Source organism: Ascaphus truei, unplaced genomic scaffold (assembly GCF_040206685.1).
Source record: "Ascaphus truei isolate aAscTru1 unplaced genomic scaffold, aAscTru1.hap1 HAP1_SCAFFOLD_590, whole genome shotgun sequence".
Classification (NCBI taxonomy): domain Eukaryota; kingdom Metazoa; phylum Chordata; class Amphibia; order Anura; family Ascaphidae; genus Ascaphus; species Ascaphus truei.
Genome location: NW_027456923.1, coordinates 64,320 through 86,250, shown reverse-complemented (window position 1 = coordinate 86,250; position 21,931 = coordinate 64,320). Strand labels below are relative to the sequence as shown.

The window sequence follows — 21,931 nt, the reverse complement described above, 5'->3', positions numbered from 1 at the left end:
CTCTGCCCGCACCCCTCTCAGCCCCGATGTCTCTCTGCCCGCACCCCTCTCAGTCGCGATGTCTCTCTCTGCCCGCACCCCTCTCAGTCCCGATGTCTCTCTGCCCGCACCCCGCTCAGCCCCGATGTCTCTCTCTGCCCGCACCCCTCTCAGTCCCGATGTCTCTCTCTGCCCGCACCCTTCTCAGTCCCGATGTCTCTCTGCCCGCACCCCCTCTCAGTCACGATGTCTCTCTATGCCCGCACCCCTCTCAGTCCCGATGTCTCTCCCTGCCCGCACCCCTCTCAGTCCCGATGTCTCTCCCTGCCCGCACCCCTCTCAGTCCCGATGTCTCTCTCTGCCCGCACCCCTCTCAGTCCCGATGTCTCTCTGCCCGCACCCCTCTCAGCCCCGATGTCTCTCTGCCCGCACCCCTCTCAGTCGCGATGTCTCTCTCTGCCCGCACCCCTCTCAGTCCCGATGTCTCTCTGCCCGCACCCTTCTCAGTCCCGATGTTTCTCTGCCCGCACCCCCTCTCAGTCACGATGTCTCTCTATGCCCGCACCCCTCTCAGTCCCGATGTCTCTCTGCCCGCACCCCTCTCAGTCCCGATGTCTCTCTGCCCGCACCCCCTCTCAGTCCCGATGCCTCTCTCTGCCCGCACCCCTCTCAGTCCCGATGTCTCTCTCTGCCCGCACCCCTCTCAGTCCCGATGTCTCTCTCTACCCGCACCCCTCTCAGTCCCGATGTCTCTCTCTGCCCGCTCCCCTCTCAGTCCCGATGTCTCTCTGCCCGCACCCCTCTCAGCCCCGATGTCTGTCTCTGCCCGCACCCCTCTCAGTCCCGATGCTTCTCTCTGCCCGCACCCCTCTCAGTCCCGATGTCTCTCTGCCCGCACCCCTCTCAGCCCCGATGTCTCTCTGCCCGCACCCCTCTCAGCCCCGATGTCTCCCTGCCCGCACCCCTCTCAGCCCCGATGTCTCTCTCTGCCCGCACCCCTCTCAGTCCCGATGTCTCTCCCTGCCCGCACCCCTCTCAGCCCCGATGTCTCTCTCTGCCCGCACCCCTCTCAGTCCCGATGCCTCTCTCTGCCCGCACCCCTCTCAGCCCCGATGTCTCCCTGCCCGCACCCCTCTCAGTCCCGATGTCTCCCTGCCCGCACCCCTCTCAGTCCCGATGCCTCTCTCTGCCCGCACCCCTCTCAGTCCCGATGTCTCTCTGCCCGCACCCCTCTCAGTCCCGATGTCTCCCTGCCCGCACCCCTCTCAGTCCCGATGTCTCTCTGCCCGCACCCCTCTCAGTCCCGATGTCTCTCTGCCCGCACCCCTCTCAGCCCCGATGTCTCTCTGCCCGCACCCCTCTCAGTCCCGATGTCTCCCTGCCCGCACCCCTCTCAGTCCCGATGCCTCTCTCTGCCCGCACCCCTCTCAGTCCTGATGTCTCTCTGCCCGCACCCCTCTCAGCCCCGATGCCTCTCTGCCCGCACCCCCTCTCAGTCCCGATGTCTCTCTGCCCGCACCCCTCTCAGCCCCGATGTCTCCCTGCCCGCACCCCTCTCAGTCCCGATGTCTCTCTGCCCGCACCCCTCTCAGCCCCGATGTCTCTCTCTGCCCGCACCCCTCTCAGTCACGATGTCTCTCTCTACCCGCACCCCTCTCAGTCACGATGTCTCTCTCTGCCCGCACCCCTCTCAGTCCCGATGTCTCTCTGCCCGCACCCCTCTCAGCCCCGATGTCTCCCTGCCCGCACCCTTCTCAGTCCCGATGTCTCTCTGCCCGCACCCCTCTCAGCCCCGATGTCTGTCTCTGCCCGCACCCCTCTCAGTCCCGATGTCTCTCTCTGCCCGCACCCCTCTCAGTCCCGATGTCTCTCTGCCCGCACCCCTCTCAGTCCCGATGCCTCTCTCTGCCCGCACCCCTCTCAGTCCCGATGCCTCTCTCTGCCCGCACCCCTCTCAGTCCCGATGTCTCTCTGCCCGCACCCCCTCTCAGCCCCGATGTCTCTCTCTGCCCGCACCCCTCTCAGTCCCGATGTCTCTCTGCCCGCAACCCCTCTCAGTCCCGATGTCTCTCTCTGCCTGCACCCCTCTCAGTCCCGATGTCTCTCTCTGCCCGCACCCCTCTCAGTCCCGATGTCTCTCCCTGCCCGCTCCCCTCTCAGCCCCGATGTCTCTCCCTGCCCGCTCCCCTCTCAGTCCCGATGTCTCTCTCTGCCCGCACCCCTCTCAGTCCCGATGTCTCTCCCTGCCCGCACACCTCTCAGTCCCGATGTCTCTCCCTGCCCGCTCCCCTCTCAGTCCCGATGTCTCTCCCTGCCCGCACCCCTCTCAGTCCCGATGTCTCTCTCTGCCCGCACCCCTCTCAGTCCCGATGTCTCTCTCTGCCCGCTCCCCTCTCAGCCCCGATGTCTCTCTGCCCGCACCCCTCTCAGTCCCGATGTCTCTCCCTGCCCGAACCCCCTCTCGGTCCCGATGTCTCTCTGCCCGCTCCCCTCTCGGTCCCGATGTCTCTCTCTGCCCGCTCCCCTCTCAGTCCCGATGCCTCTCTCTGCCCGCACCCCTCTCAGTCCCGATGTCTCTGCCCGCACCCCTCTCAGTCCCGATGTCTCTCTGCCCGCACCCCTCTCAGCCCCGATGTCTCTCTGCCCGCACCCCTCTCAGTCCCGATGTCTCTCTGCCCGCACCCCTCTCAGTCCCGATGTCTGTCTCTGCCCGCACCCCCTCTCAGTCCCGATGTCTGTCTCTGCCCGCACCCCTCTCAATCCCGATGTCTGTCTCTGCCCGCACCCCTCTCAGCCCCGATGTCTCTCTCTGCCCGCACCCCTCTCAGCCCCGATGTCTGTCTCTGCCCGCACCCCTCTCAGCCCCGATGTCTCTCTCTGCCCGCACCCCTCTCAGTCCCGATGTCTCTCTGCCCGCACCCCTCTCAGTCCCGATGTCTCTCTGCCCGCACCCCTCTCAGTCCCGATGTCTCTCTGCCCGCACCCCTCTCAGCCCCGATGTCTCTCTGCCCGCACCCCTCTCAGCCCCGATGTCTCTCTGCCCGCACCCCTCTCAGTCGCGATGTCTCTCTCTGCCCGCACCCCTCTCAGTCCCGATGTCTCTCTGCCCGCACCCCTCTCAGCCCCGATATCTCTCTCTGCCCGCACCCCTCTCAGTCCCGATGTCTCTCTCTGCCCGCACCCTTCTCAGTCCCGATGTCTCTCTGCCCGCACCCCCTCTCAGTCACGATGTCTCTCTATGCCCGCACCCCTCTCAGTCCCGATGTCTCTCCCTGCCCGCACCCCTCTCAGTCCCGATGTCTCTCCCTGCCCGCTCCCCTCTCAGTCCCGATGTCTCTCCCTGCCCGCACCCCTCTCAGTCCCGATGTCTCTCTCTGCCCGCACCCCTCTCAGTCCCGATGTCTCTCTGCCCGCACCCCTCTCAGCCCCGATGTCTCTCTGCCCGCACCCCTCTCAGTCGCGATGTCTCTCTCTGCCCGCACCCCTCTCAGTCCCGATGTCTCTCTGCCCGCACCCTTCTCAGTCCCGATGTTTCTCTGCCCGCACCCCCTCTCAGTCACGATGTCTCTCTATGCCCGCACCCCTCTCAGTCCCGATGTCTCTCCCTGCCCGCACCCCTCTCAGTCCCGATGTCTCTCCCTGCCCGCTCCCCTCTCAGTCCCGATGTCTCTCCCTGCCCGCACCCCTCTCAGTCCCGATGTCTCTCCCTGCCCGCACCCCTCTCAGTCCCGATGTCTCTCCCTGCCCGCTCCCCTCTCAGTCCCGATGTCTCTCCCTGCCCGCACCCCTCTCAGTCCCGATGTCTCTCTCTGCCCGCACCCCTCTCAGTCCCGATGTCTCTCTCTGCCCGCTCCCCTCTCAGCCCCGATGTCTCTCTGCCCGCACCCCTCTCAGTCCCGATGTCTCTCCCTGCCCGAACCCCCTCTCGGTCCCGATGTCTCTCTGCCCGCTCCCCTCTCGGTCCCGATGTCTCTCTCTGCCCGCTCCCCTCTCAGTCCCGATGCCTCTCTCTGCCCGCTCCCCTCTCAGCCCCGATGTCTCTCTCTGCCCGCTCCCCTCTCAGTCCCGATGTCTCTCCCTGCCCGCTCCCCTCTCAGCCCCGATGTCTCTCTCTGCCCGCACCCCTCTCAGTCCCGATGTCTCTCCCTGCCCGCTCCCCTCTCAGCCCCGATGTCTCTCTCTGCCCGCACCCCTCTCAGCCCCGGTGTCTCTCTCTGCCCGCACCCCTCTCAGTCCCGATGTCTCTCTGCCCGCACCCCTCTCAGCCCCGATGTCTCTCTCTGCCCGCTCCCCTCTCAGTCCCGATGTCTCTCCCTGCCCGCTCCCCTCTCAGCCCCGATGTCTCTCTCTGCCCGCACCCCTCTCAGTCCCGATGTCTCTCCCTGCCCGCTCCCCTCTCAGCCCCGGTGTCTCTCTCTGCCCGCACCCTCTCTCTGCCCGCACCCCTCTCAGCCCCGATGTCTCTCTCTGCCCGCACCCCTCTCAGCCCCGGTGTCTCTCTCTGCCCGCACCCCTCTCAGTCCCGATGTCTCTCTGCCCGCACCCCTCTCAGTCCCGATGTCTCTCTCTGCCCGCACCCCTCTCAGTCCCGATGTCTCTCCCTGCCCGCTCCCCTCTCAGCCCCGATGTCTCTCCCTGCCCGCTCCCCTCTCAGTCCCGATGTCTCTCTCTGCCCGCACCCCTCTCAGTCCCGATGTCTCTCCCTGCCCGCTCCCCTCTCAGCCCCGATGTCTCTCCCTGCCCGCTCCCCTCTCAGTCCCGATGTCTCTCTCTGCCCGCATCCCTCTCAGTCCCGATGTCTCTCCCTGCCCGCTCCCCTCTCAGTCCCGATGTCTCTCTCTGCCCGCTCCCCTCTCAGCCCCGATGTCTCTCTCTGCCCGCACCCCTCTCAGTCCCGATGTCTGTCTCTGCCCGCTCCCCTCTCAGTCCCGATGTCTCTCTCTGCCCGCTCCCCTCTCAGCCCCGATGTCTCTCTCTGCCCGCACCCCTCTCAGTCCCGATGTCTGTCTCTGCCCGAACCCCTCTCAGTCCCGATGTCTCTGCCCGCACCCCTCTCAGCCCCGATGTCTCTGCCCGCACCCCTCTCAGTCCCGATGTCTCTCTCTGCCCGCTCCCCTCTCAGCCCCGATGTCTCTCTCTGCCCGCTCCCCTCTCAGCCCCGATGTCTCTCTCTGCCCGCACACCTCTCAGTCCCGATGTCTCTCTGCCCGCACCCCCTCTCAGTCCCGATGTCTCTCTGCCCGCACCCCTCTCAGTCCCGATGTCTCTCTCTGCCCGCTCCCCTCTCAGCCCCGATGTCTCTCTCTGCCCGCACACCTCTCAGTCCCGATGTCTCTCTCTGCCCGCACACCTCTCAGTCCCGATGTCTCTCTGCCCGCACCCCTCTCAGCCCCGATGTCTCTCTGCCCACACCCCCTCTCAGCCCCGATGTCTCTCCCTGCCCGCACCCCTCTCAGCCCCGATGTCTGTCTCTCCCAGGTTTGATGTGGCTGTCCCAGGCCGGCGCCCCCTCTCTCCGTCACACCTGTGAGCAAAGTGACCGCCTGCCCCGCTATGGGTGGCTAATGCACGATGGGGTGAATTTCGGGGTGCAGGAGATTAGAGACCACGGATACACGCTGACCACGGAGTTTGTGAAGAGACCGGGAGGGCAGCACGGGGGGGACTGGAGCTGGCGGATCACCGGGACCCCCGAGGTGAGGGGACTCAGGGGACGTGTGTAATGGTTAAAGGGTCAGTCCCACGTAGGGGCAAAGTGACCTAATGACAGGGACATGTTTAATGGGTTAAAGGGTCAGTCCCAGGCAGGGGCAAAGTGATCTAATGACAGGGACGTGTTTAATGGGTTAAAGGGTCAGTCCCAGGCAGGGGCAAAGTGATCTAATGACAGGGACGTGGTTAATGGGTTAAAGGTTTAAAACCAGAGACAGAACATAAAACACAGACAGAGCTCAGTTTTAGCACATCCAGTGAGACTCATACACGGTACAGTGCCTAAATATATATGTATAAATATCTATTAAGTAAAATGGTCTTTTAGTTTGACATTTTTGGCCAAAATTGTTGTAAGCCCCTGAGCCAACGCCAAGGCAGACCACATATCAGGGGTCCCTAACGCTAATATAAATTCTTAATAACCTGTGTAATAACAGGAAGAATGATTTATAATAAATCTGTCAATATTAGTTGCAAAGTTCTGTCTGACTGAAGCTTTTATTAACCTGTACATTACCAGGAAAAGCACTGGAGTGAGCTCACTCCATAGCATCTTCCACTCAGGGGAACTTGCCTGCTTGCAGGATGGCTGTGACATCTCTAATACAGAGTGCTTTTCCTGGTAATGTACAGGTTAATAAAGGCTTCAATCAGACTTAGAACTTTGCAACTAATATTGACAGATTTATTATAAATCATTCTTCCTGTTATTACACAGGTTATTAAGAATTTATATTAGCGTTAGGGACCCCTGATATGTGGTCTGCCGTGACGTTGGCTCAGGGGCTTACAACAATTTTGGCCAAAAATGTCAAACTAAAAGACCATTTTACTTAATAGATATTTATACATATATGTTTAGGCACTGTACCGTGTATGAGTTTCACTGGATGTTCTAAAACTGAGCTTTGTCTGTGTTTTATGTTCTGTCTCTGGTTTTAAATATATATTGCCATGCTCAGTAGCACTCCTCTGTGACACTCATATGCTTATATATATGTTGTGGTTATTTTGGGGGTTCAATAGGAGCTTGTTAGGTGTCCAGTATGTTTTATAATGGGTTAAAGGGTCAGTCCCACGTACGGGGAAAGTGACCTAATGACAGGGACGTGGTTAATGGGTTAAAGGGTCAGTCCCACGTAGGGGCAAAGTGACCTAATGACAGGGACGTGGTTAATGGTTTAAAGGGTCAGTCCCACGTACGGGAATGTGACCTAATAACAGGGACGTGGTTAATGGGTTAAAGGGTCAGTCCCACGTACGGGAAAGTGACCTAATGACAGGGACGTGGTTAATGGGTTAAAGGGTCAGTCCCACGTATGTATATTTTTATTCGGGGGGTGATATTTTCTGGTGCTTTCGGGTACCACGAAAGTGTTTGGCCATCCAACGTGGAAGCCACAACCGCTGACGTTGCAGCTTCCTAATGGGCGAGATTTGGCAGCCATTTTGTATCCCCAGCCTGGGGAGCTCCCCGGTGTTTATAACAGGGGATCCCGATGGTTCTAGAACAACAGAAAAAAAGGAAGCAGCGCCCGGGAGTCAGGGGGCGAATAATCACATTCCTATTTATTCAGCACAAAGCCCAGAAAAACATCACCCCAGGGTGGGAACAAAACCCTCCTACGCGTTTCGGACGGGTGGGTCCTTTATCCAGGAGGGGAACAAAACCCTCCTACGCGTTTCGGACGGGTGGGTCCTTTATCCAGGATCGGGAACAAAACCCTCCTACGCGTTTCGGACGGGTGGGTCCTTTATCCAGGATCGGGAACAAAACCCTCCTACGCGTTTCGGACGGGTGGGTCCTTTATCCAGGAGGGGAACAAAACCCTCCTACGCGTTTCGGACGGGTGGGTCCTTTATCGAGGGGGTGAACAAAACCCTCCTACGCGTTTCGGACTGGTGGGTCCTTTATCCAGGGGGTGAACAAAACCCTCCTACGCGTTTCGGACGGGTGGGTCCTTTATCCAGGAGGGGAACAAAACCCTCCTACGCGTTTCGGACGGGTGGGTCCTTTATCCAGGAGGGGAACAAAACCCTCCTATGCGTTTCGGAAGGGTGGGGTCCTTTATCCAGGAGGGGAACAAAACCCTCCTACGCGTTTCGGACGGGTGGGGTCCTTTATCCAGGAGGGGAACAAAACCCTCCTACGCGTTTCGGACGGGTGGGTCCTTTATCCAGGAGGGGAACAAAACCCTCCTACGCGTTTCGGACGGGTGGGGTCCTTTATCCAGGAGGGAACAAAACCCTCCTACGCGTTTCGGACGGGTGGGGTCCTTTATCCAGGAGGGGAACAAAACCCTCCTACGCGTTTCGGACGGGTGTGGTCCTTTATCCAGGAGGGGAACAAAACCCTCCTACGCGTTTCGGACGGGTGGGTCCTTTATCCAGGAGGGGAACAAAACCCTCCTACGCGTTTCGGACGGGTGGGGTCCTTTATCCAGGATCGGGAACAAAACCCTCCTACGCGTTTCGGACGGGTGGGTCCTTTATCCAGGAGGATACTGATTATGTTTTTCTGGGCTTTGTGCTGAATAAATAGGAGTTATTATTCGCCCCCTAACTCCCGGGCGCTGTTGTTCTGGATTTCTACCCCCACGGCTGGCACGCCACGGGGCGCCACCAGAGACTGCAGGAGTGGGTAACAATACTCTAATTATTCTTTATGATCAACCATAGATGAGAACCTTTACCTTGGTCATCCGCATGAGGTGTATGTGCGGTGACTTAAGCACGACTCCGCTTCCTCCAGTACTGCGGATCTTGGTGTATATATTGGTGGCTCGCAGGCCATTTGGAAGCATACCCTCTCTGTTATTGTATATTTGGGGCCCTTCAAGACTTATTGATTACTTGGCTAAGTTTCCCCGCGGTTGGACCCCCCATCTCCTCTTGACCCCCCTTCTCCTCTTGACCCCCCATCTCCTCTTGACCCCCCATCTCCTCTTTACCCCCCATCTCCTCTTGACCCCCCATCTCCTCTTGACCCCCCATCTCCTCTTGACCCAACTTCTCCTCTTGACCTCCCATCTCCTCTTGACCCCCCATCTCCTCTTGACCCCCCATCTCCTCTTGACCCCCCATCTCCTCTTGACCCCCCATCTCCTCTTGACCCAACTTCTCCTCTTGACCCCCCTTCTCCTCTTGACCTCCCATCTCCTCTTGACCCCCCATCTCCTCTTGACCCCCCATCTCCTCTTGACCCCCCATCTCCTCTCGACCCCGATGGTTCTAACCTGGAAAAGCAGAGGATGGACGGGGGGCGTTTGGGGGGAGTTTCACCTTTCCGCGCCTCGTGTCCTCCTCGCAGGAATCCGCCGCCCCGGGGCAGCTCGTCTCGCTCATGTTTTACGTGGCCACGGATGGGCAAGGGACACTGACGCCCCACATAGAGGGGAGGAGCCACCTGACACACGTGACGGGGACCTCGGAGGAGCTGGGGGGCTTCAGGATTCGCTTCCCCAAACCTGAGGGGGCAGGAGGCCACGTCAGGTAACTATGTCTCCACCCACCCCAGAGGGCCGCACCGGCCAACGCCACCCACCCGAGAAGGGGGGCCGCATCATTTAACTACCCCCACCTAATAGGGATCACGGCAGGTAACTACCCCCATCTAATAGGGACCACGGCAGGTAACTACCCCCACCTAATAGGGACCCGGCAGGTAACTACCCCCATCTAATAGGGACCCCGGCAGTAACTACCCCCATCTAATAGGGACTCCGGCAGGTAACTACCCCCATCTAATAGGGACCCCGGCAGGTAACTACCCCCATCTAATAGGGACCCCGGCAGTAACTACCCCCATCTAATAGGGACTCCGGCAGGTAACTACCCCCATCTAATAGGGACCCCGGCAGGTAACTCCCCCCACCTAATAGGGACCCGGCAGGTAACTACCCCCATCTAATAGGGATCCGGCAGGTAACTACCCCCATCTAATAGGGACCCCGGCAGGTAACTACCCCCATCTAATAGGGACCCCGGCAGGTAACTACCCCCATCTAATAGGGACCCCGGCAGGTAACTACCCCCATCTAATAGGGACCCCGGCAGGTAACTACCCCCATCTAATAGGGACCCGGCAGGTAACTACCCCCATCTAATAGGGACCCCGGCAGGTAACTCCCCCCACCTAATAGGGACCCGGCAGGTAACTACCCCCATCTAATAGGGATCCGGCAGGTAACTACCCCCATCTAATAGGGACCCCGGCAGGTAACTCCCCCCACCTAATAGGGACCCGGCAGGTAACTACCCCCATCTAATAGGGATCCGGCAGGTAACTACCCCCACCTAATAGGGACCCGGCAGGTAACTACCCCCATCTAATAGGGACCCCGGCAGGTAACTACCCCCATCTAATAGGGATCCGGCAGGTAACTACCCCCATCTAATAGGGACCCCGGCAGGTAACTACCCCCATCTAATAGGGACCCCGGCAGGTAACTACCCCCATCTAATAGGGACCCCGGCAGGTAACTACCCCCATCTAATAGGGACCCCGGCAGTAACTACCCCCATCTAATAGGGACTCCGGCAGGTAACTACCCCCATCTAATAGGGACCCCGGCAGGTAACTACCCCCATCTAATAGGGACCCCGGCAGGTAACTCCCCCCATCTAATAGGGACCCCGGCAGGTAACTCCCCCCACCTAATAGGGACCCGGCAGGTAACTACCCCCATCTAATAGGGACCCGGCAGGTAACTACCCCCATTTCTTGAACCAGCCTCCCACCCTTTTGCCCTTTAACTCCTTCCCCACACTCTCCCATAACCCCCTTCTCTCCCTTTGTCTCTAACCCCCCTCCCCTTGTCTCGCTCCTCCCTCCCCCCCAGCTATAACCACCTCTCTGCGGTCAGCCCCGGCCTTCACCTCCTGACGGACGTGGTTCGGAGCAGCCTCAGTGACCGCTTCTCTCACTCGGGCGGCGGAAAGAGACGCTACTTCGGCCTGGACACCTACAACCCCCGCCCCCCTCCCCCGGGCTCCCCGCCGCCCCCCGCCCACTCCCGGCTCGCGGTACATCAGGTCACCCTGCATCTCCCCTTCCGAGCCGAGGTCCTGTTTGAGTCGGACAGCGTCGGCCGGCGTCCCGGGCCCCTCTCCGCGGAGGCTCTGAGCTCCGCGCTGGCGGAACGCCGGCGGGACATGGAGGCGCGCTTTCGCCGCACCTTCCGGCTGGAGGAGAAGGGTTTCGCCCCGGACCAGGTCGCGTTCGCTCGGGCCGCGCTCTCCAACATGCTGGGCGGCATGGGCTACTTCTACGGCAGCTCGCTGGTCCAGTCGCGGCACAACCCAGAACCCGTGCCCTACCCTCCGGCGCCGCTCTTCACGGCGGTCCCGTCCCGCTCCTTCTTCCCCCGCGGCTTCCTGTGGGACGAGGGTTTCCACCTGCTGCTGGTGGCGCGCTGGGACGCGGCTCTGGCCCGGCATTCGCTGGCGCACTGGCTGGACCTGATCAACGCCGACGGCTGGATCCCGCGGGAGCAGATCCTGGGGTCCGAGGCGCGCAGCAAAGTGCCCGACGAGTTTGTGGTGCAGCGCGATGAAAACGCCAACCCCCCCACGCTGTTCCTGGCGCTGCGGCAGCTGCTGGCAACCGAAACCGACGCCACGGGGGGGGAGGAGGGTGTCCGCTTCCTGCGACGGGCGTTGCCGCGGCTGCGGACCTGGTATGACTGGTTCAACGTGACGCAGACCGGGCCGCTCCCTCTCACTTACCGCTGGCGGGGGAGGGACAGAGACGCTCTGCGCTTCTTGAACCCCAAGACCCTGACGTCCGGCCTTGACGACTACCCGCGGGCGTCCCATCCTTCCGAGGACGAGCGGCACGTGGACCTGCGCTGCTGGATGGCTCTGGCCTCTGAAGTCATGGCGGACGCCTCCGAGCTGCTGGGAGAGGACAGCGGTCGGTACCGGGAGGCGAGGCGCGCGCTGACGGACAACGCCCTGCTGGACCAGCTTCACTGGTCGGAGCGGCTGGGGGCGTACGCGGACTACGGGAACCACACGCCGCGGGTGGTGCTGGAGTGGGAGAGGCCGCAGGCCACACCGGGGGCGAGGCCGCAGGACCTCCCACCACCGAGGCTAGTCAGGGTGGTGAAGAAGCCCCCCAGGCTCCAGTACGTGGGGGCCCTGGGTTACGTATCCCTGTTCCCCTTCCTCCTGCAGGTGCTGACCCCTGACTCCCCCCGGCTTGGCCACGTGCTGGACAACCTGCGCGATGAGGGGAAACTGTGGACCCCCTATGGCCTCCGATCTCTGTCCAAGAGCAGCCCCCTCTACTTGCAGCGCAACACGGAGCACGATGCCCCTTACTGGCGGGGCCCCATCTGGGTCAACATCAACTACCTGGCAGTGAGGGCCCTTCATCACTACGCGGGGGTGGGGGGTCCGCACCGGGAGAGGGCCGCGGACATCTACAGGGAGCTGCGGGAGAACCTGGTGTCCAACCTGTACCGGCAGTACACCCAGACCGGCTACCTGTGGGAGCAGTATAACGACGGCACGGGCCGGGGGCAAGGGTGCTTCCCCTTCACCGGGTGGTCCTCTCTGGTAGTGCTGATCATGGCGGAGGAGTATTGAGGCGAGCAGGGACAGGGACCTAAACGGGCTCAGCAATGCACCAGGACTACATGGGCAATGGGGGCGGGGAAGGAGGGGGGGAGGGGGAGAGGAGACTTGGGAAGGAGGGGGGGGGGAGACTTGGAAGGTGGGGGGGTGGAGACTTGGGAAGGAGGGGTGGAGACTTGGGAAGGAGGGGGGAGGAGACTTGGAAGGAGGGGGAAGGAGACTTGGAAGGAGGGGGGGAAGGAGACTTGGAAGGAGGGGGGAAGGTGGGGGGGTGGAGACTTAGGAAGGAGGGGGGAGGAGACTTGGAAGGAGGGGGAAGGAGACTTGGAAGGAGGGGGGGAAGGAGACTTGGAAGGAGGGGGGAAGGTGGGGGGGCGGAGACTTGGGAAGGAGGGGGGGAGACTTGGAAGGAGGGGGGGAGACTTGGAAGGAGGGGGAGACTTGGGAAGGAGGGGGAGATTTGGAAGGAGAGGGGAGACTTGGAAGGAGGGGGGGAGACTTGGAAGGAGGGGGGGAGACTTGGAAGGAGGGGGGAGACTTGGAAGGAGGGGGGGAGACTTGGAAGGAGGGGGAGACGTGACTTGGGGAAGAGGAGACTTGGGAAAGAGGGGGGAGGCAGAAACTTGAGAGGGGAGGAGGGACAGCTGACTTGGGAGGGAGAAGAGGAGGGGGAGTGGAAACTTGGGAGGGAGAGGAGGGGGAGCAGAGACTGGGAAAGGGTTTTATCTCCTCTGGCTGATGTCATCAACATGAGTTTGTGCGGGCAAGGCCCCCCCCCCCCTAATCTGTATTGGCTCTGATAAGGACAGGGGGAAAACACCTGATTGACAAACACTCGCCATATTCAGAACCCCACAGAAATCCAATTTGTAATTAGTTTCCAGATAAATAAAAGCAGCGAAATCCTTGCTTTTAGTGCTGTTAGATTAATATAAGGAAATTGTTTACAGAAGCTGGTTTTAAGCTAAATTGGGGAATGTCCCTTTAAAGACCAATTGCCCGTGTCTTAACCTCCCCCCCTCTATCACTACAGAGCAATGCCCCCCCTTACTATCATTACAGAGCAATATGCCCCAACAGTGAATACATGTGACTGAGACACAGTACCGCTGCTTTCTGAGCCAGCCTCGGAGGAGACCTCGCTCACCTGGTTTAAAGGTTGTTTCATGATTTGAAGCGATATTTTCCGGATATTTTCCGGTGTGCGGCAGAACAGGTGACGGTGTATTTTCGCCCCAGCGTGCGGGAGAACAGGTGACGGTGTATTTTCGCCCCCACGTGCGGCAGAACAGGGGACTGTCACTTTGGACCAGAACTTTTAACACCAAAATACCCGGATCTTTTGATTGAGCAAAGCAAGAGATAAAATAAATTGTGATTTATTTACAGAATGAACATACACAGCTTGATTTACAATTACAACGAAAATACACTTACTGGAACAGGGTAAAACGAAATATCTTGTTCCCAAAACGAAATGTTGCAAAATAAAGTCTCTAAGGTTGGAGGAGATTTTAAACTAGGATGGAGGGGGGAGGGGAATGAAACAGATAATGAACTAAATGGAATAGATGAGGATACAAGGGGGTATGGAGGTAGAATGGGGGCAAGTGCAAGTTTGACAAGCAGTGAGATACCCATAGTAAATAGAGATAATACTAGAAAACTTCTAAAGACTAAACCAAGTGGGAGCAGAAAGGAAGGAGCAGGTAAGATAATAGTACAGGCTGAAAAAAAACTGAAATGCAAGCTTGCTAATGCAAGAAGCCTGACAGATAAAATGGGGGAGCTTGAATTAATAGCTGCAAGGGAGCAGTATGATATCATAGGCATTACTGAAACATGGTGGGATGAAACTCATGACTGGACAGTTAATTTAGAGGGTTATTCTCTTTCGGAAGGATCGAACAAATAGAAGGGGAGGTGGAGTATGTTTATATGTTAAACCAGATCTAAAACCTATTATAAGGGATGATGTCTATGAAGGGAATGATGAAAATGTAGAGACTTTGTGGATAGAAATTAGCAGTGGAGGTAAAAGTATAAAGAAAATGTTTGTGGGAATATGCTATAAACCCCCAAATATCTGTGAGATTGAGGAAGCTAAAATACTTTTGCAAATGGAGAAGGCATCAAAACTGGGTCATGTTTGCATAATGGGGGATTTTAATTATCCAGACAGACTGGGGCAATGAGATTAGCGTTACAACAAAAGGAAACAGGTTTTTGGGGGTGCTTAAAGACAATTATATGACCCAAATTATGGAGGAACCAACCAGGAGAGGGGCAGTTCTGGATTTGGTCATCTCAAACAATGTAGAAGTAATAACAAATATTCAAGTCCTGGAACATTTGGGTAACAGTGATCATAGCATGGTCTCATTTGAAATAAATTATCAAAAAACAGATTACTTGGGTTCAACAAAGACTTTAAACTTTAGAAAGGCAGATTTTAATAAACTGAGGTCTAATCTACAAGTAATACAATGGGATGATGTTTTTGCAGGGAAATATGTAGAAGATAAATGGGCAGTCTTTAAAACATTGTTAGAAAAGCACACTTATCAGTGTATACCCTTGGGTAATAAGTATAAAAGAAATAAGTCAAAACCAATGTGGCTAAATAAACAGGTAGGGGAGGAAATGGACAAGAAGAGGAAGGCGTTTAGATTCTTTAAATCAGAAGGGACAGAGACATCGTATCAGAATTATAAGGAATGTAACAAAAATTGCAAAAGGGCAATTAAATTAGCAAAAATGGATAATGAAAAAAGGATTGCAATAGAAAGTAAGGTCAACCCTAAAAAGTTCTTTAAGTACCTTAATCACAAAAAATGAGAAAAGAAAATATAGGACCCTTTCAGTGTGAGATGGGTAGGTAGATTATTGGAGATAAGGAAAAAGCAGAGGTATTAAACAAATTCTTTGCCTCTGTGTTTACCAGGGAAGAATCACGTTCATTGTGTATAGATGTAGAGATTGACGCTCATATAAGTGTTTAGACTCACAAGCTGTATTATTTGGCATAAGAATAGATGGGAACTTTCATAAATCCTTAAAACATGTACTGTATGCAATAAGAAGTTAAGGGGGGGCATAAACATGGGACCTAGCGGTCAGTCAGCACGACTACCGCAAATGTGGTCCCCCGCTCACCCCACTTAACACACACACTTCCCCAGATAGGGACCCAGGTAACCATATGAGGGCTAATGCCCATTACCTGTCCAGGGGGTGCATGGAGACCCAGAGTCCATCCTCCGGAAAGTTCCACCGCGTGCAATCCTGATAGAGTGAGCAGCAACATCGGAGAGAGCAAAGGAGCACAGCCGGTATAAAGACCCACAGGAAGAGTCCTACAGAACAAATGAAGGGCACAACTCCAGGCTAAAACTGAGGGTGGTTTAATGTATAAGTGCACAGGGACAGAAACACAGCCCACACACCAACGCATTTCGTCCCAGGGGACTTTATCAAGGTGTACCACATAAACATACCTCCTCACCTTTATTATCCCCGTTTCGTGCCAAAACCACCCGTGTAAGCATACTGCGCATGCGCGCCAGTGACGCGTCGCACCATTGTGACGTCACCTCATAACCACCCTATCTCCTCCATACCTGAGGCGACGTCACTCTCACGTGCCCGCTTCCAGCCTGGAACGCACGGCGGTGATATTCCCATCGGGTGGAGGCGGAAGGGGGTTAAAAAATGTTTTTTTATTCAACAACTTTATTAGTATTAAAAAAACGGACAAACTCACATATAGCAAAACGAATCCATAAAAATGCACACAAAATACTTATACTAAGGTCAAAACATATAAAAACAAACAAAATATAGAAAAAATAATAAATCCATTGGTAAGTAGATTACAAAGTAATGAAAAAGGATGTTAAGACAATCACAAACCCATAGATAGCCATAGCTAGCAATTAATCAGATTAAGAAATTAATCATCATTTGAAGATATATGTATAATAATAATACAATTTAGTTAATTTAAGTTAATTAAATAATAAATACACATGAACTAAATACCAAAATAAGAATATAGACTGGATATATGTGATTGTCAAGGACATAGTGATTTATATGGAGAAAGAAATATATAAACACTAATCATTCAAAATTAAACCAATATTAAACTCCATATAAGGATGAAACAGATAGACACCAATAGATTAATATGCATCAATTATCAATATCATAAACAATTAGATCATACACAAAAGAGCATATAGTATCAATATGATACAGAACCCTTCTCCAGTACAGAAAGTGGGAAAGGTCCCAGTCGATATTCATACCGTGAGGCGAAACTCCAGAATGCCTCACGTTGATCGAGCTTCTTGACCCTATCACCCCCTCTGGGTAATGGCAAGATGGACTCAATACCTTGAAAACTGACATTTTTTAATCCTCCTTGGATGCAGTTGGTGAAATGTTTGGGGACAGGATGGTCCAAATTCCCGGTGTGTAACTGTTACCCATCTACACTGCAATCATTATACCCTACCCCTAGTATTCGTGTAATTATTGTCCCCCACCCCCTATTATTCACGCTTTGGCAATACTGAAATGTTCTTTCGTCATGCCAATAAAGCTGGTTTGATTTGATTCGCACGTGCTCCATAATTCGCACTTTGAGGTTCCTAATGGTTCTTCCTACATACTGGCCGCCGCACCCACAGGTGATGAGGTAGACAATATATGTGGATTTGCAGTTAATAAATGATCTAGTAGTATGAGATTTTCCAGCTTGACTGGATACACAACTATTCGATTTTTTCATATAACCGCAAATTTTGCAATTCCCACAGGGGAAAGAACCATTAGGACGTGTATTACAATGTATATCTTGTGAGCGGAAGAGACTCGGGGTCAGGGAATTCGCTACCGTTTTGGCCTTCCTGTACACAATATTTGGACCTGAAGTTATGTATTGTTTCAGTATGGGGTCCAAAGAAAGTACCGACCAATGTTTCTCTAGGACATATTTAACTTGTTCAGCTTGGGAACTGAATGAGGTGATAAACAGGGGTGTGTCATTAAACCTTAAACCCCTCCTTGAGCGGTGAAATAAATCCGATCTGTCGATAGTTGAGACCTCCTGAATGGTCTTATTTAAATCATCTGGTTTATAGCCACGTTGTACAAAACGATGAAACAATTCTTTTACACGTGCATTATAGTCTTCTTCATTTGAACAATTGCGCCGTCAGCGAATAATCTGGCCCTTTGGAATTCCTTTAAGAAGGGCTCTTGGGTGACAGCTGTTGGCGTGTAAGAAAGTATTCCGTTAATTCGATTTGCGATAGATATCAGATTGAATATCAATGTATAGATATAAATCTAAATAGTGAATGTGATGGTGATTGTACGTGCAAGTGAAATTAAGATTATAAACATTATTATTCAAAGTGTTAATGAAAGATATAAGTGAAGTGACATCACCCTCCCAAATGAAAAGGAGATCGTCAATAAAACGTTTGTAGAAAAAAATGTGCTCCCTAAAAATGTTCCCATCTCCAAACACGCGGCCAGACTCCCACCACCCCATGAAGAGGTTGGCGTAGGAAGGAGCAAAGCTCGTTCCCGTGGCTGTAACATGTGTTTGGAGATAGTGAACCCCATCAAAAAGAAAATAATTGTGAGTTAACAGAAAGTGAATGGAATCTGTCTGTGCAGGTGAAATATCCGTGCGTGAAAGGAAGTGCGCGCGAGTGAGTACACAGACGTGCATGAGTGATTACACAGACGTGTGTGCGAGTGATTACACAGACGTGCATGAGTGATTACACAGACGTGTGTGCGAGTGATTACAGACGTGTGTGCGAGTGATTACACAGACGTGCATGAGTGATTACACAGACGTGTGTGCGAGTGATTACACAGACGTGCGTGCATGAGTGATTACACAGACGTGTGTGCGAGTGATTACACAGACGTGCATGAGTGATTACACAGACGTGTGCGCGAGTGATTACACAGACGTGTGTGCGAGTGATTACACAGACGTGCATGAGTGATTACACAGACGTGTGCGCGAGTGAATACACAGACGTGCGTGCGAGTGATTACACAGACGTGCGTGCGAGTGATTACACAGACGTGCGTGTGATTACACAGACGTGCGTGCGACTGATTACACAGACGTGCGTGCGACTGATTACACAGACGTGCGCGCGAGTGATTACACAGACGTGCAGGAGTGATTACACAGACGTGCGCGCGAGTGATTACACAGACGTGCAGGAGTGATTACATAGACGTGTGTGCGAGTGATTACACAGACGTGCAGGAGTGATTACACAGACGTGCATGAGTGATTACACAGACGTGCGTGCGAATGATTACACAGACGTGCGTGCGAGTGATTACACAGGAGTGTGAGTGATTACACAGACGTGCGTGCGAGTGATTACACAGACGTGCAGGAGTGATTACACAGACGTGCGCGCGAGTGATTACACAGACGTGCAGGAGTGATTACATAGACGTGTGTGCGAGTGATTACACAGACGTGCAGGAGTGATTACACAGACGTGCATGAGTGATTACACAGACGTGCGTGCGAATGATTACACAGACGTGCGTGCGAGTGATTACACAGGAGTGTGAGTGATTACATAGACGTGTGTGCGAGTGATTACACAGACGTGCAGGAGTGATTACACAGACGTGCATGAGTGATTACACAGACGTGCGTGCGAATGATTACACAGACGTGCGTGCGAGTGATTACACAGGAGTGTGAGTGATTACACAGACGTGCATGCGAGTGATTACACAGACGTGCATGCGAGTGATTACACAGACGTGCGTGCGAGTGATTATACAGACGTGCGTGCGAGTGATTACACAGACGTGCGTGCGAGTGATTACACAGGAGTGCGAGTGATTACACAGACGTGTGCGCGAGTGATTACACAGACGTGCGTGTGATTACACAGGAGTGCGAGTGATTACACAGACGTGCGTGCGAGTGATTACACAGACGTGCGTGCGAGTGATTACACAGGAGTGCGAGTGATTACACAGACGTGCGTGTGAGTGATTATACAGACGTGCGTGCGAGTGATTACACAGACGTGCGTGCGAGTGATTACACAGGAGTGCGAGTGATTACACAGACGTGCGTGCGAGTGATTATACAGACGTGCGTGCGAGTGATTACACAGACGCAGGAGTGATTACACAGACGTGCAGGAGTGATTACACAGACGTGCATGAGTGATTACACAGACGCAGGAGTGATTACACAGACGTGCAGGAGTGATTACACAGACGTGCATGAGTGATTACACAGACGCAGGAGTGATTACACAGACGCAGGAGTGATTACACAGACGCAGGAGTGATTACACAGGAGTGCGAATGATTACACAGACGCAGGAGTGATTACACAGACGCAGGAGTGATTACACAGACGTGCGTGCGAGTGATTACACAGATGTGCAGGAGTGATTACACAGACGCAGGAGTGATTACACAGACACAGGAGTGATTACACAGACGCAGGAGTGATTACACAGACGCAGGAGTGATTACACAGACGTGCGTGCGAGTGATTACACAGACGTGCGTGCGAGTGATTACACAGACGTGCATGAGTGATTACACAGACGCAGGAGTGATTACACAGACGCAGGAGTGATTACACAGACGCAGGAGTGATTACACAGACGCAGGAGTGATTACACAGACGCAGGAGTGAGGGGCTTAACACATCACTCCGGTGAAAATCCTCCCTGGAATACAGTTACGCGACTCGCCACCAGGTTTCCATGCTTCAGCACAGACCAAAAAGGTAAATGGGGGCATAGGGATACGTGTATCCCGGGTACAGTCCGGGGTCTCTAGGTTAGTGGGGGTCCCCCTGTATATGCCCTGATCACCAGAACCAAGTATAGAGGTTCTGGGGGGCTCCAGCCATCGATTTCCTGGCTAAGTCCCCACTCCTATGTGTTTTAGAAAAGGTTCTAAGTTATTTCGTTCAACTTTTTACACATTTTCTTATCGGAAGGTTTAGGAGCGCTGACACTGAGTGTGCGCGTCTTCTCCGTCACACCTAGGAAACGAGGGATAAACAAAATTGTGAAATATGTTTATTTCTTTCCTTGTGTATAAGGGTATATATATGGTTATGCGCTGTGTATGAGCTGGGGATTTCCAAGTCCGTGGCTTCGAGAGACCCTGTGGCTACCAAGCCTGGCGCCACTGAGTCTGCTCGGGTCCTGGAGTTGAAAGCCACAGAGATTGACACTGGTCTGACCTGATATCGTGCGGGCAGAGGATTTGCTCCCAGGCACCAGGATGCAGGTGACCATGCCAGATGGAGGACCGCAGTCCATCCAAGTTGCCCGGGTCTTTCTTGATTGGGGTGCCGGACGTGGCATGAGGGAGGTTTGGGTATTGCCCAGGATAGATACCGAGGTTCTCCTTGGAAGTGACCTGTGGCATGTTACGTGTGTTTTTACGGCGGATTTGGCTCCTGTTGCAGCAACTACCAGGAGCCAGAGCAAAGGAATTACATTCGAGGATTTCACCGTCCCCCTGCATTTGGGACCAACAGTTACAGGGGTCTCTCAGGAGACACGGCAGGTACGCCAGACGTAGTTGCCACAAGGTTCTGACTTACCTTCCCCTTTTACCTGTTCCCGTTCCTCCCGACTTAGAGACTAAGGATGAGTGGTCAGAATTAGGTACACATTTTAGGGAAGCGGTGAGGTCTGATCCCAGCTTGGAGGACATGAGACTCCGGGCGTGCGAGTCTGCCTCGCCAGTGGGTCAGATCGGTTTTTATGGCACTGCGGGCTCTTGTGTAGAGAGCAGGGTTCTACCACATCAGATAGGGTCTGGACCGGTAGAAGACAGTTAGTGGTACCGAAGGAGTATAGGCAACAGTTGTTACAGGTAGCCCACTCCATACCACTAGCGGAGCATCAGGGGGTCACTCGGACGAGAGCCTGGCTGTTGCAGCGTTACTACTGATCGGGGGCCGTGGCAGATTTTTGCTGGTCCTGTGATGCCTGACAGTGAGTAGGTAAGGTGGGTGATCGTGTGAAGGCACCCCTTAACCCACTACCAGTAATCGGGGAACCCTTCCAAAGAGTAGCAATGGGACATAGTGGGACCTCTCATGATTCCCAGTTGATCTGGCAAGCGTTACATTCTCACGGTGGTGGACTTTGCCACCAGGTACCCTGAGGCTGTAGCACTAGCCACCATCGACACTAGGGCAGTAGCAAAATAATTGATAGTTATAGTCACTAGTGTAGGTTTCCCTAGTGAGATTGTAACTGATCAAGGGTCAGAATTCATATCAGAATTTGGGATTCGTGCGGGGTGAAGGCCCAGTGCATGACCCCTTACCACCCCCAGACAAACTGTCTATGTGAGAGGTTCGAGCTTTTATAGAGGCGGAAGGAAAAGATTGGGAGATTCACCTGCAGCACTTGCTGTTTGCCAACCGAGAGGTACCGCAAGAATCTACAGGCTTCTCCCCCTTTGAGCTGCTATATGGTCGCAGGGTACGGGGACCTCTGTACCTATTCCATGAGGGATGGGAAGGGGAGACTGTGCTTCAGTATGTGATAGATCTCAGAGACCGGTTAGAGATGCTCATGGGGTTGGCACAGGCTAATCTCAGGGC

At 54.5% G+C, this 21,931-nt stretch overlaps 1 protein-coding gene across 1 annotated transcript in view; it reads left to right on the top strand.

The window, feature by feature from the left end:
* MOGS (mannosyl-oligosaccharide glucosidase) overlaps positions 1–12,350 on the top strand; it is a 44,581-nt gene extending 32,231 nt beyond the window's left edge. The window contains exons 3-5 of the mRNA XM_075584419.1: positions 5,458–5,675; positions 9,005–9,186; positions 10,536–12,350. Coding sequence (XP_075440534.1) covers positions 5,458–5,675; positions 9,005–9,186; positions 10,536–12,285 — 2,150 coding nt within the window. The 3' untranslated portion in view covers positions 12,286–12,350. The remainder of the gene's footprint in view (positions 1–5,457; positions 5,676–9,004; positions 9,187–10,535) is intronic.
* Positions 12,351–21,931: the final 9,581 nt, after the last annotated feature.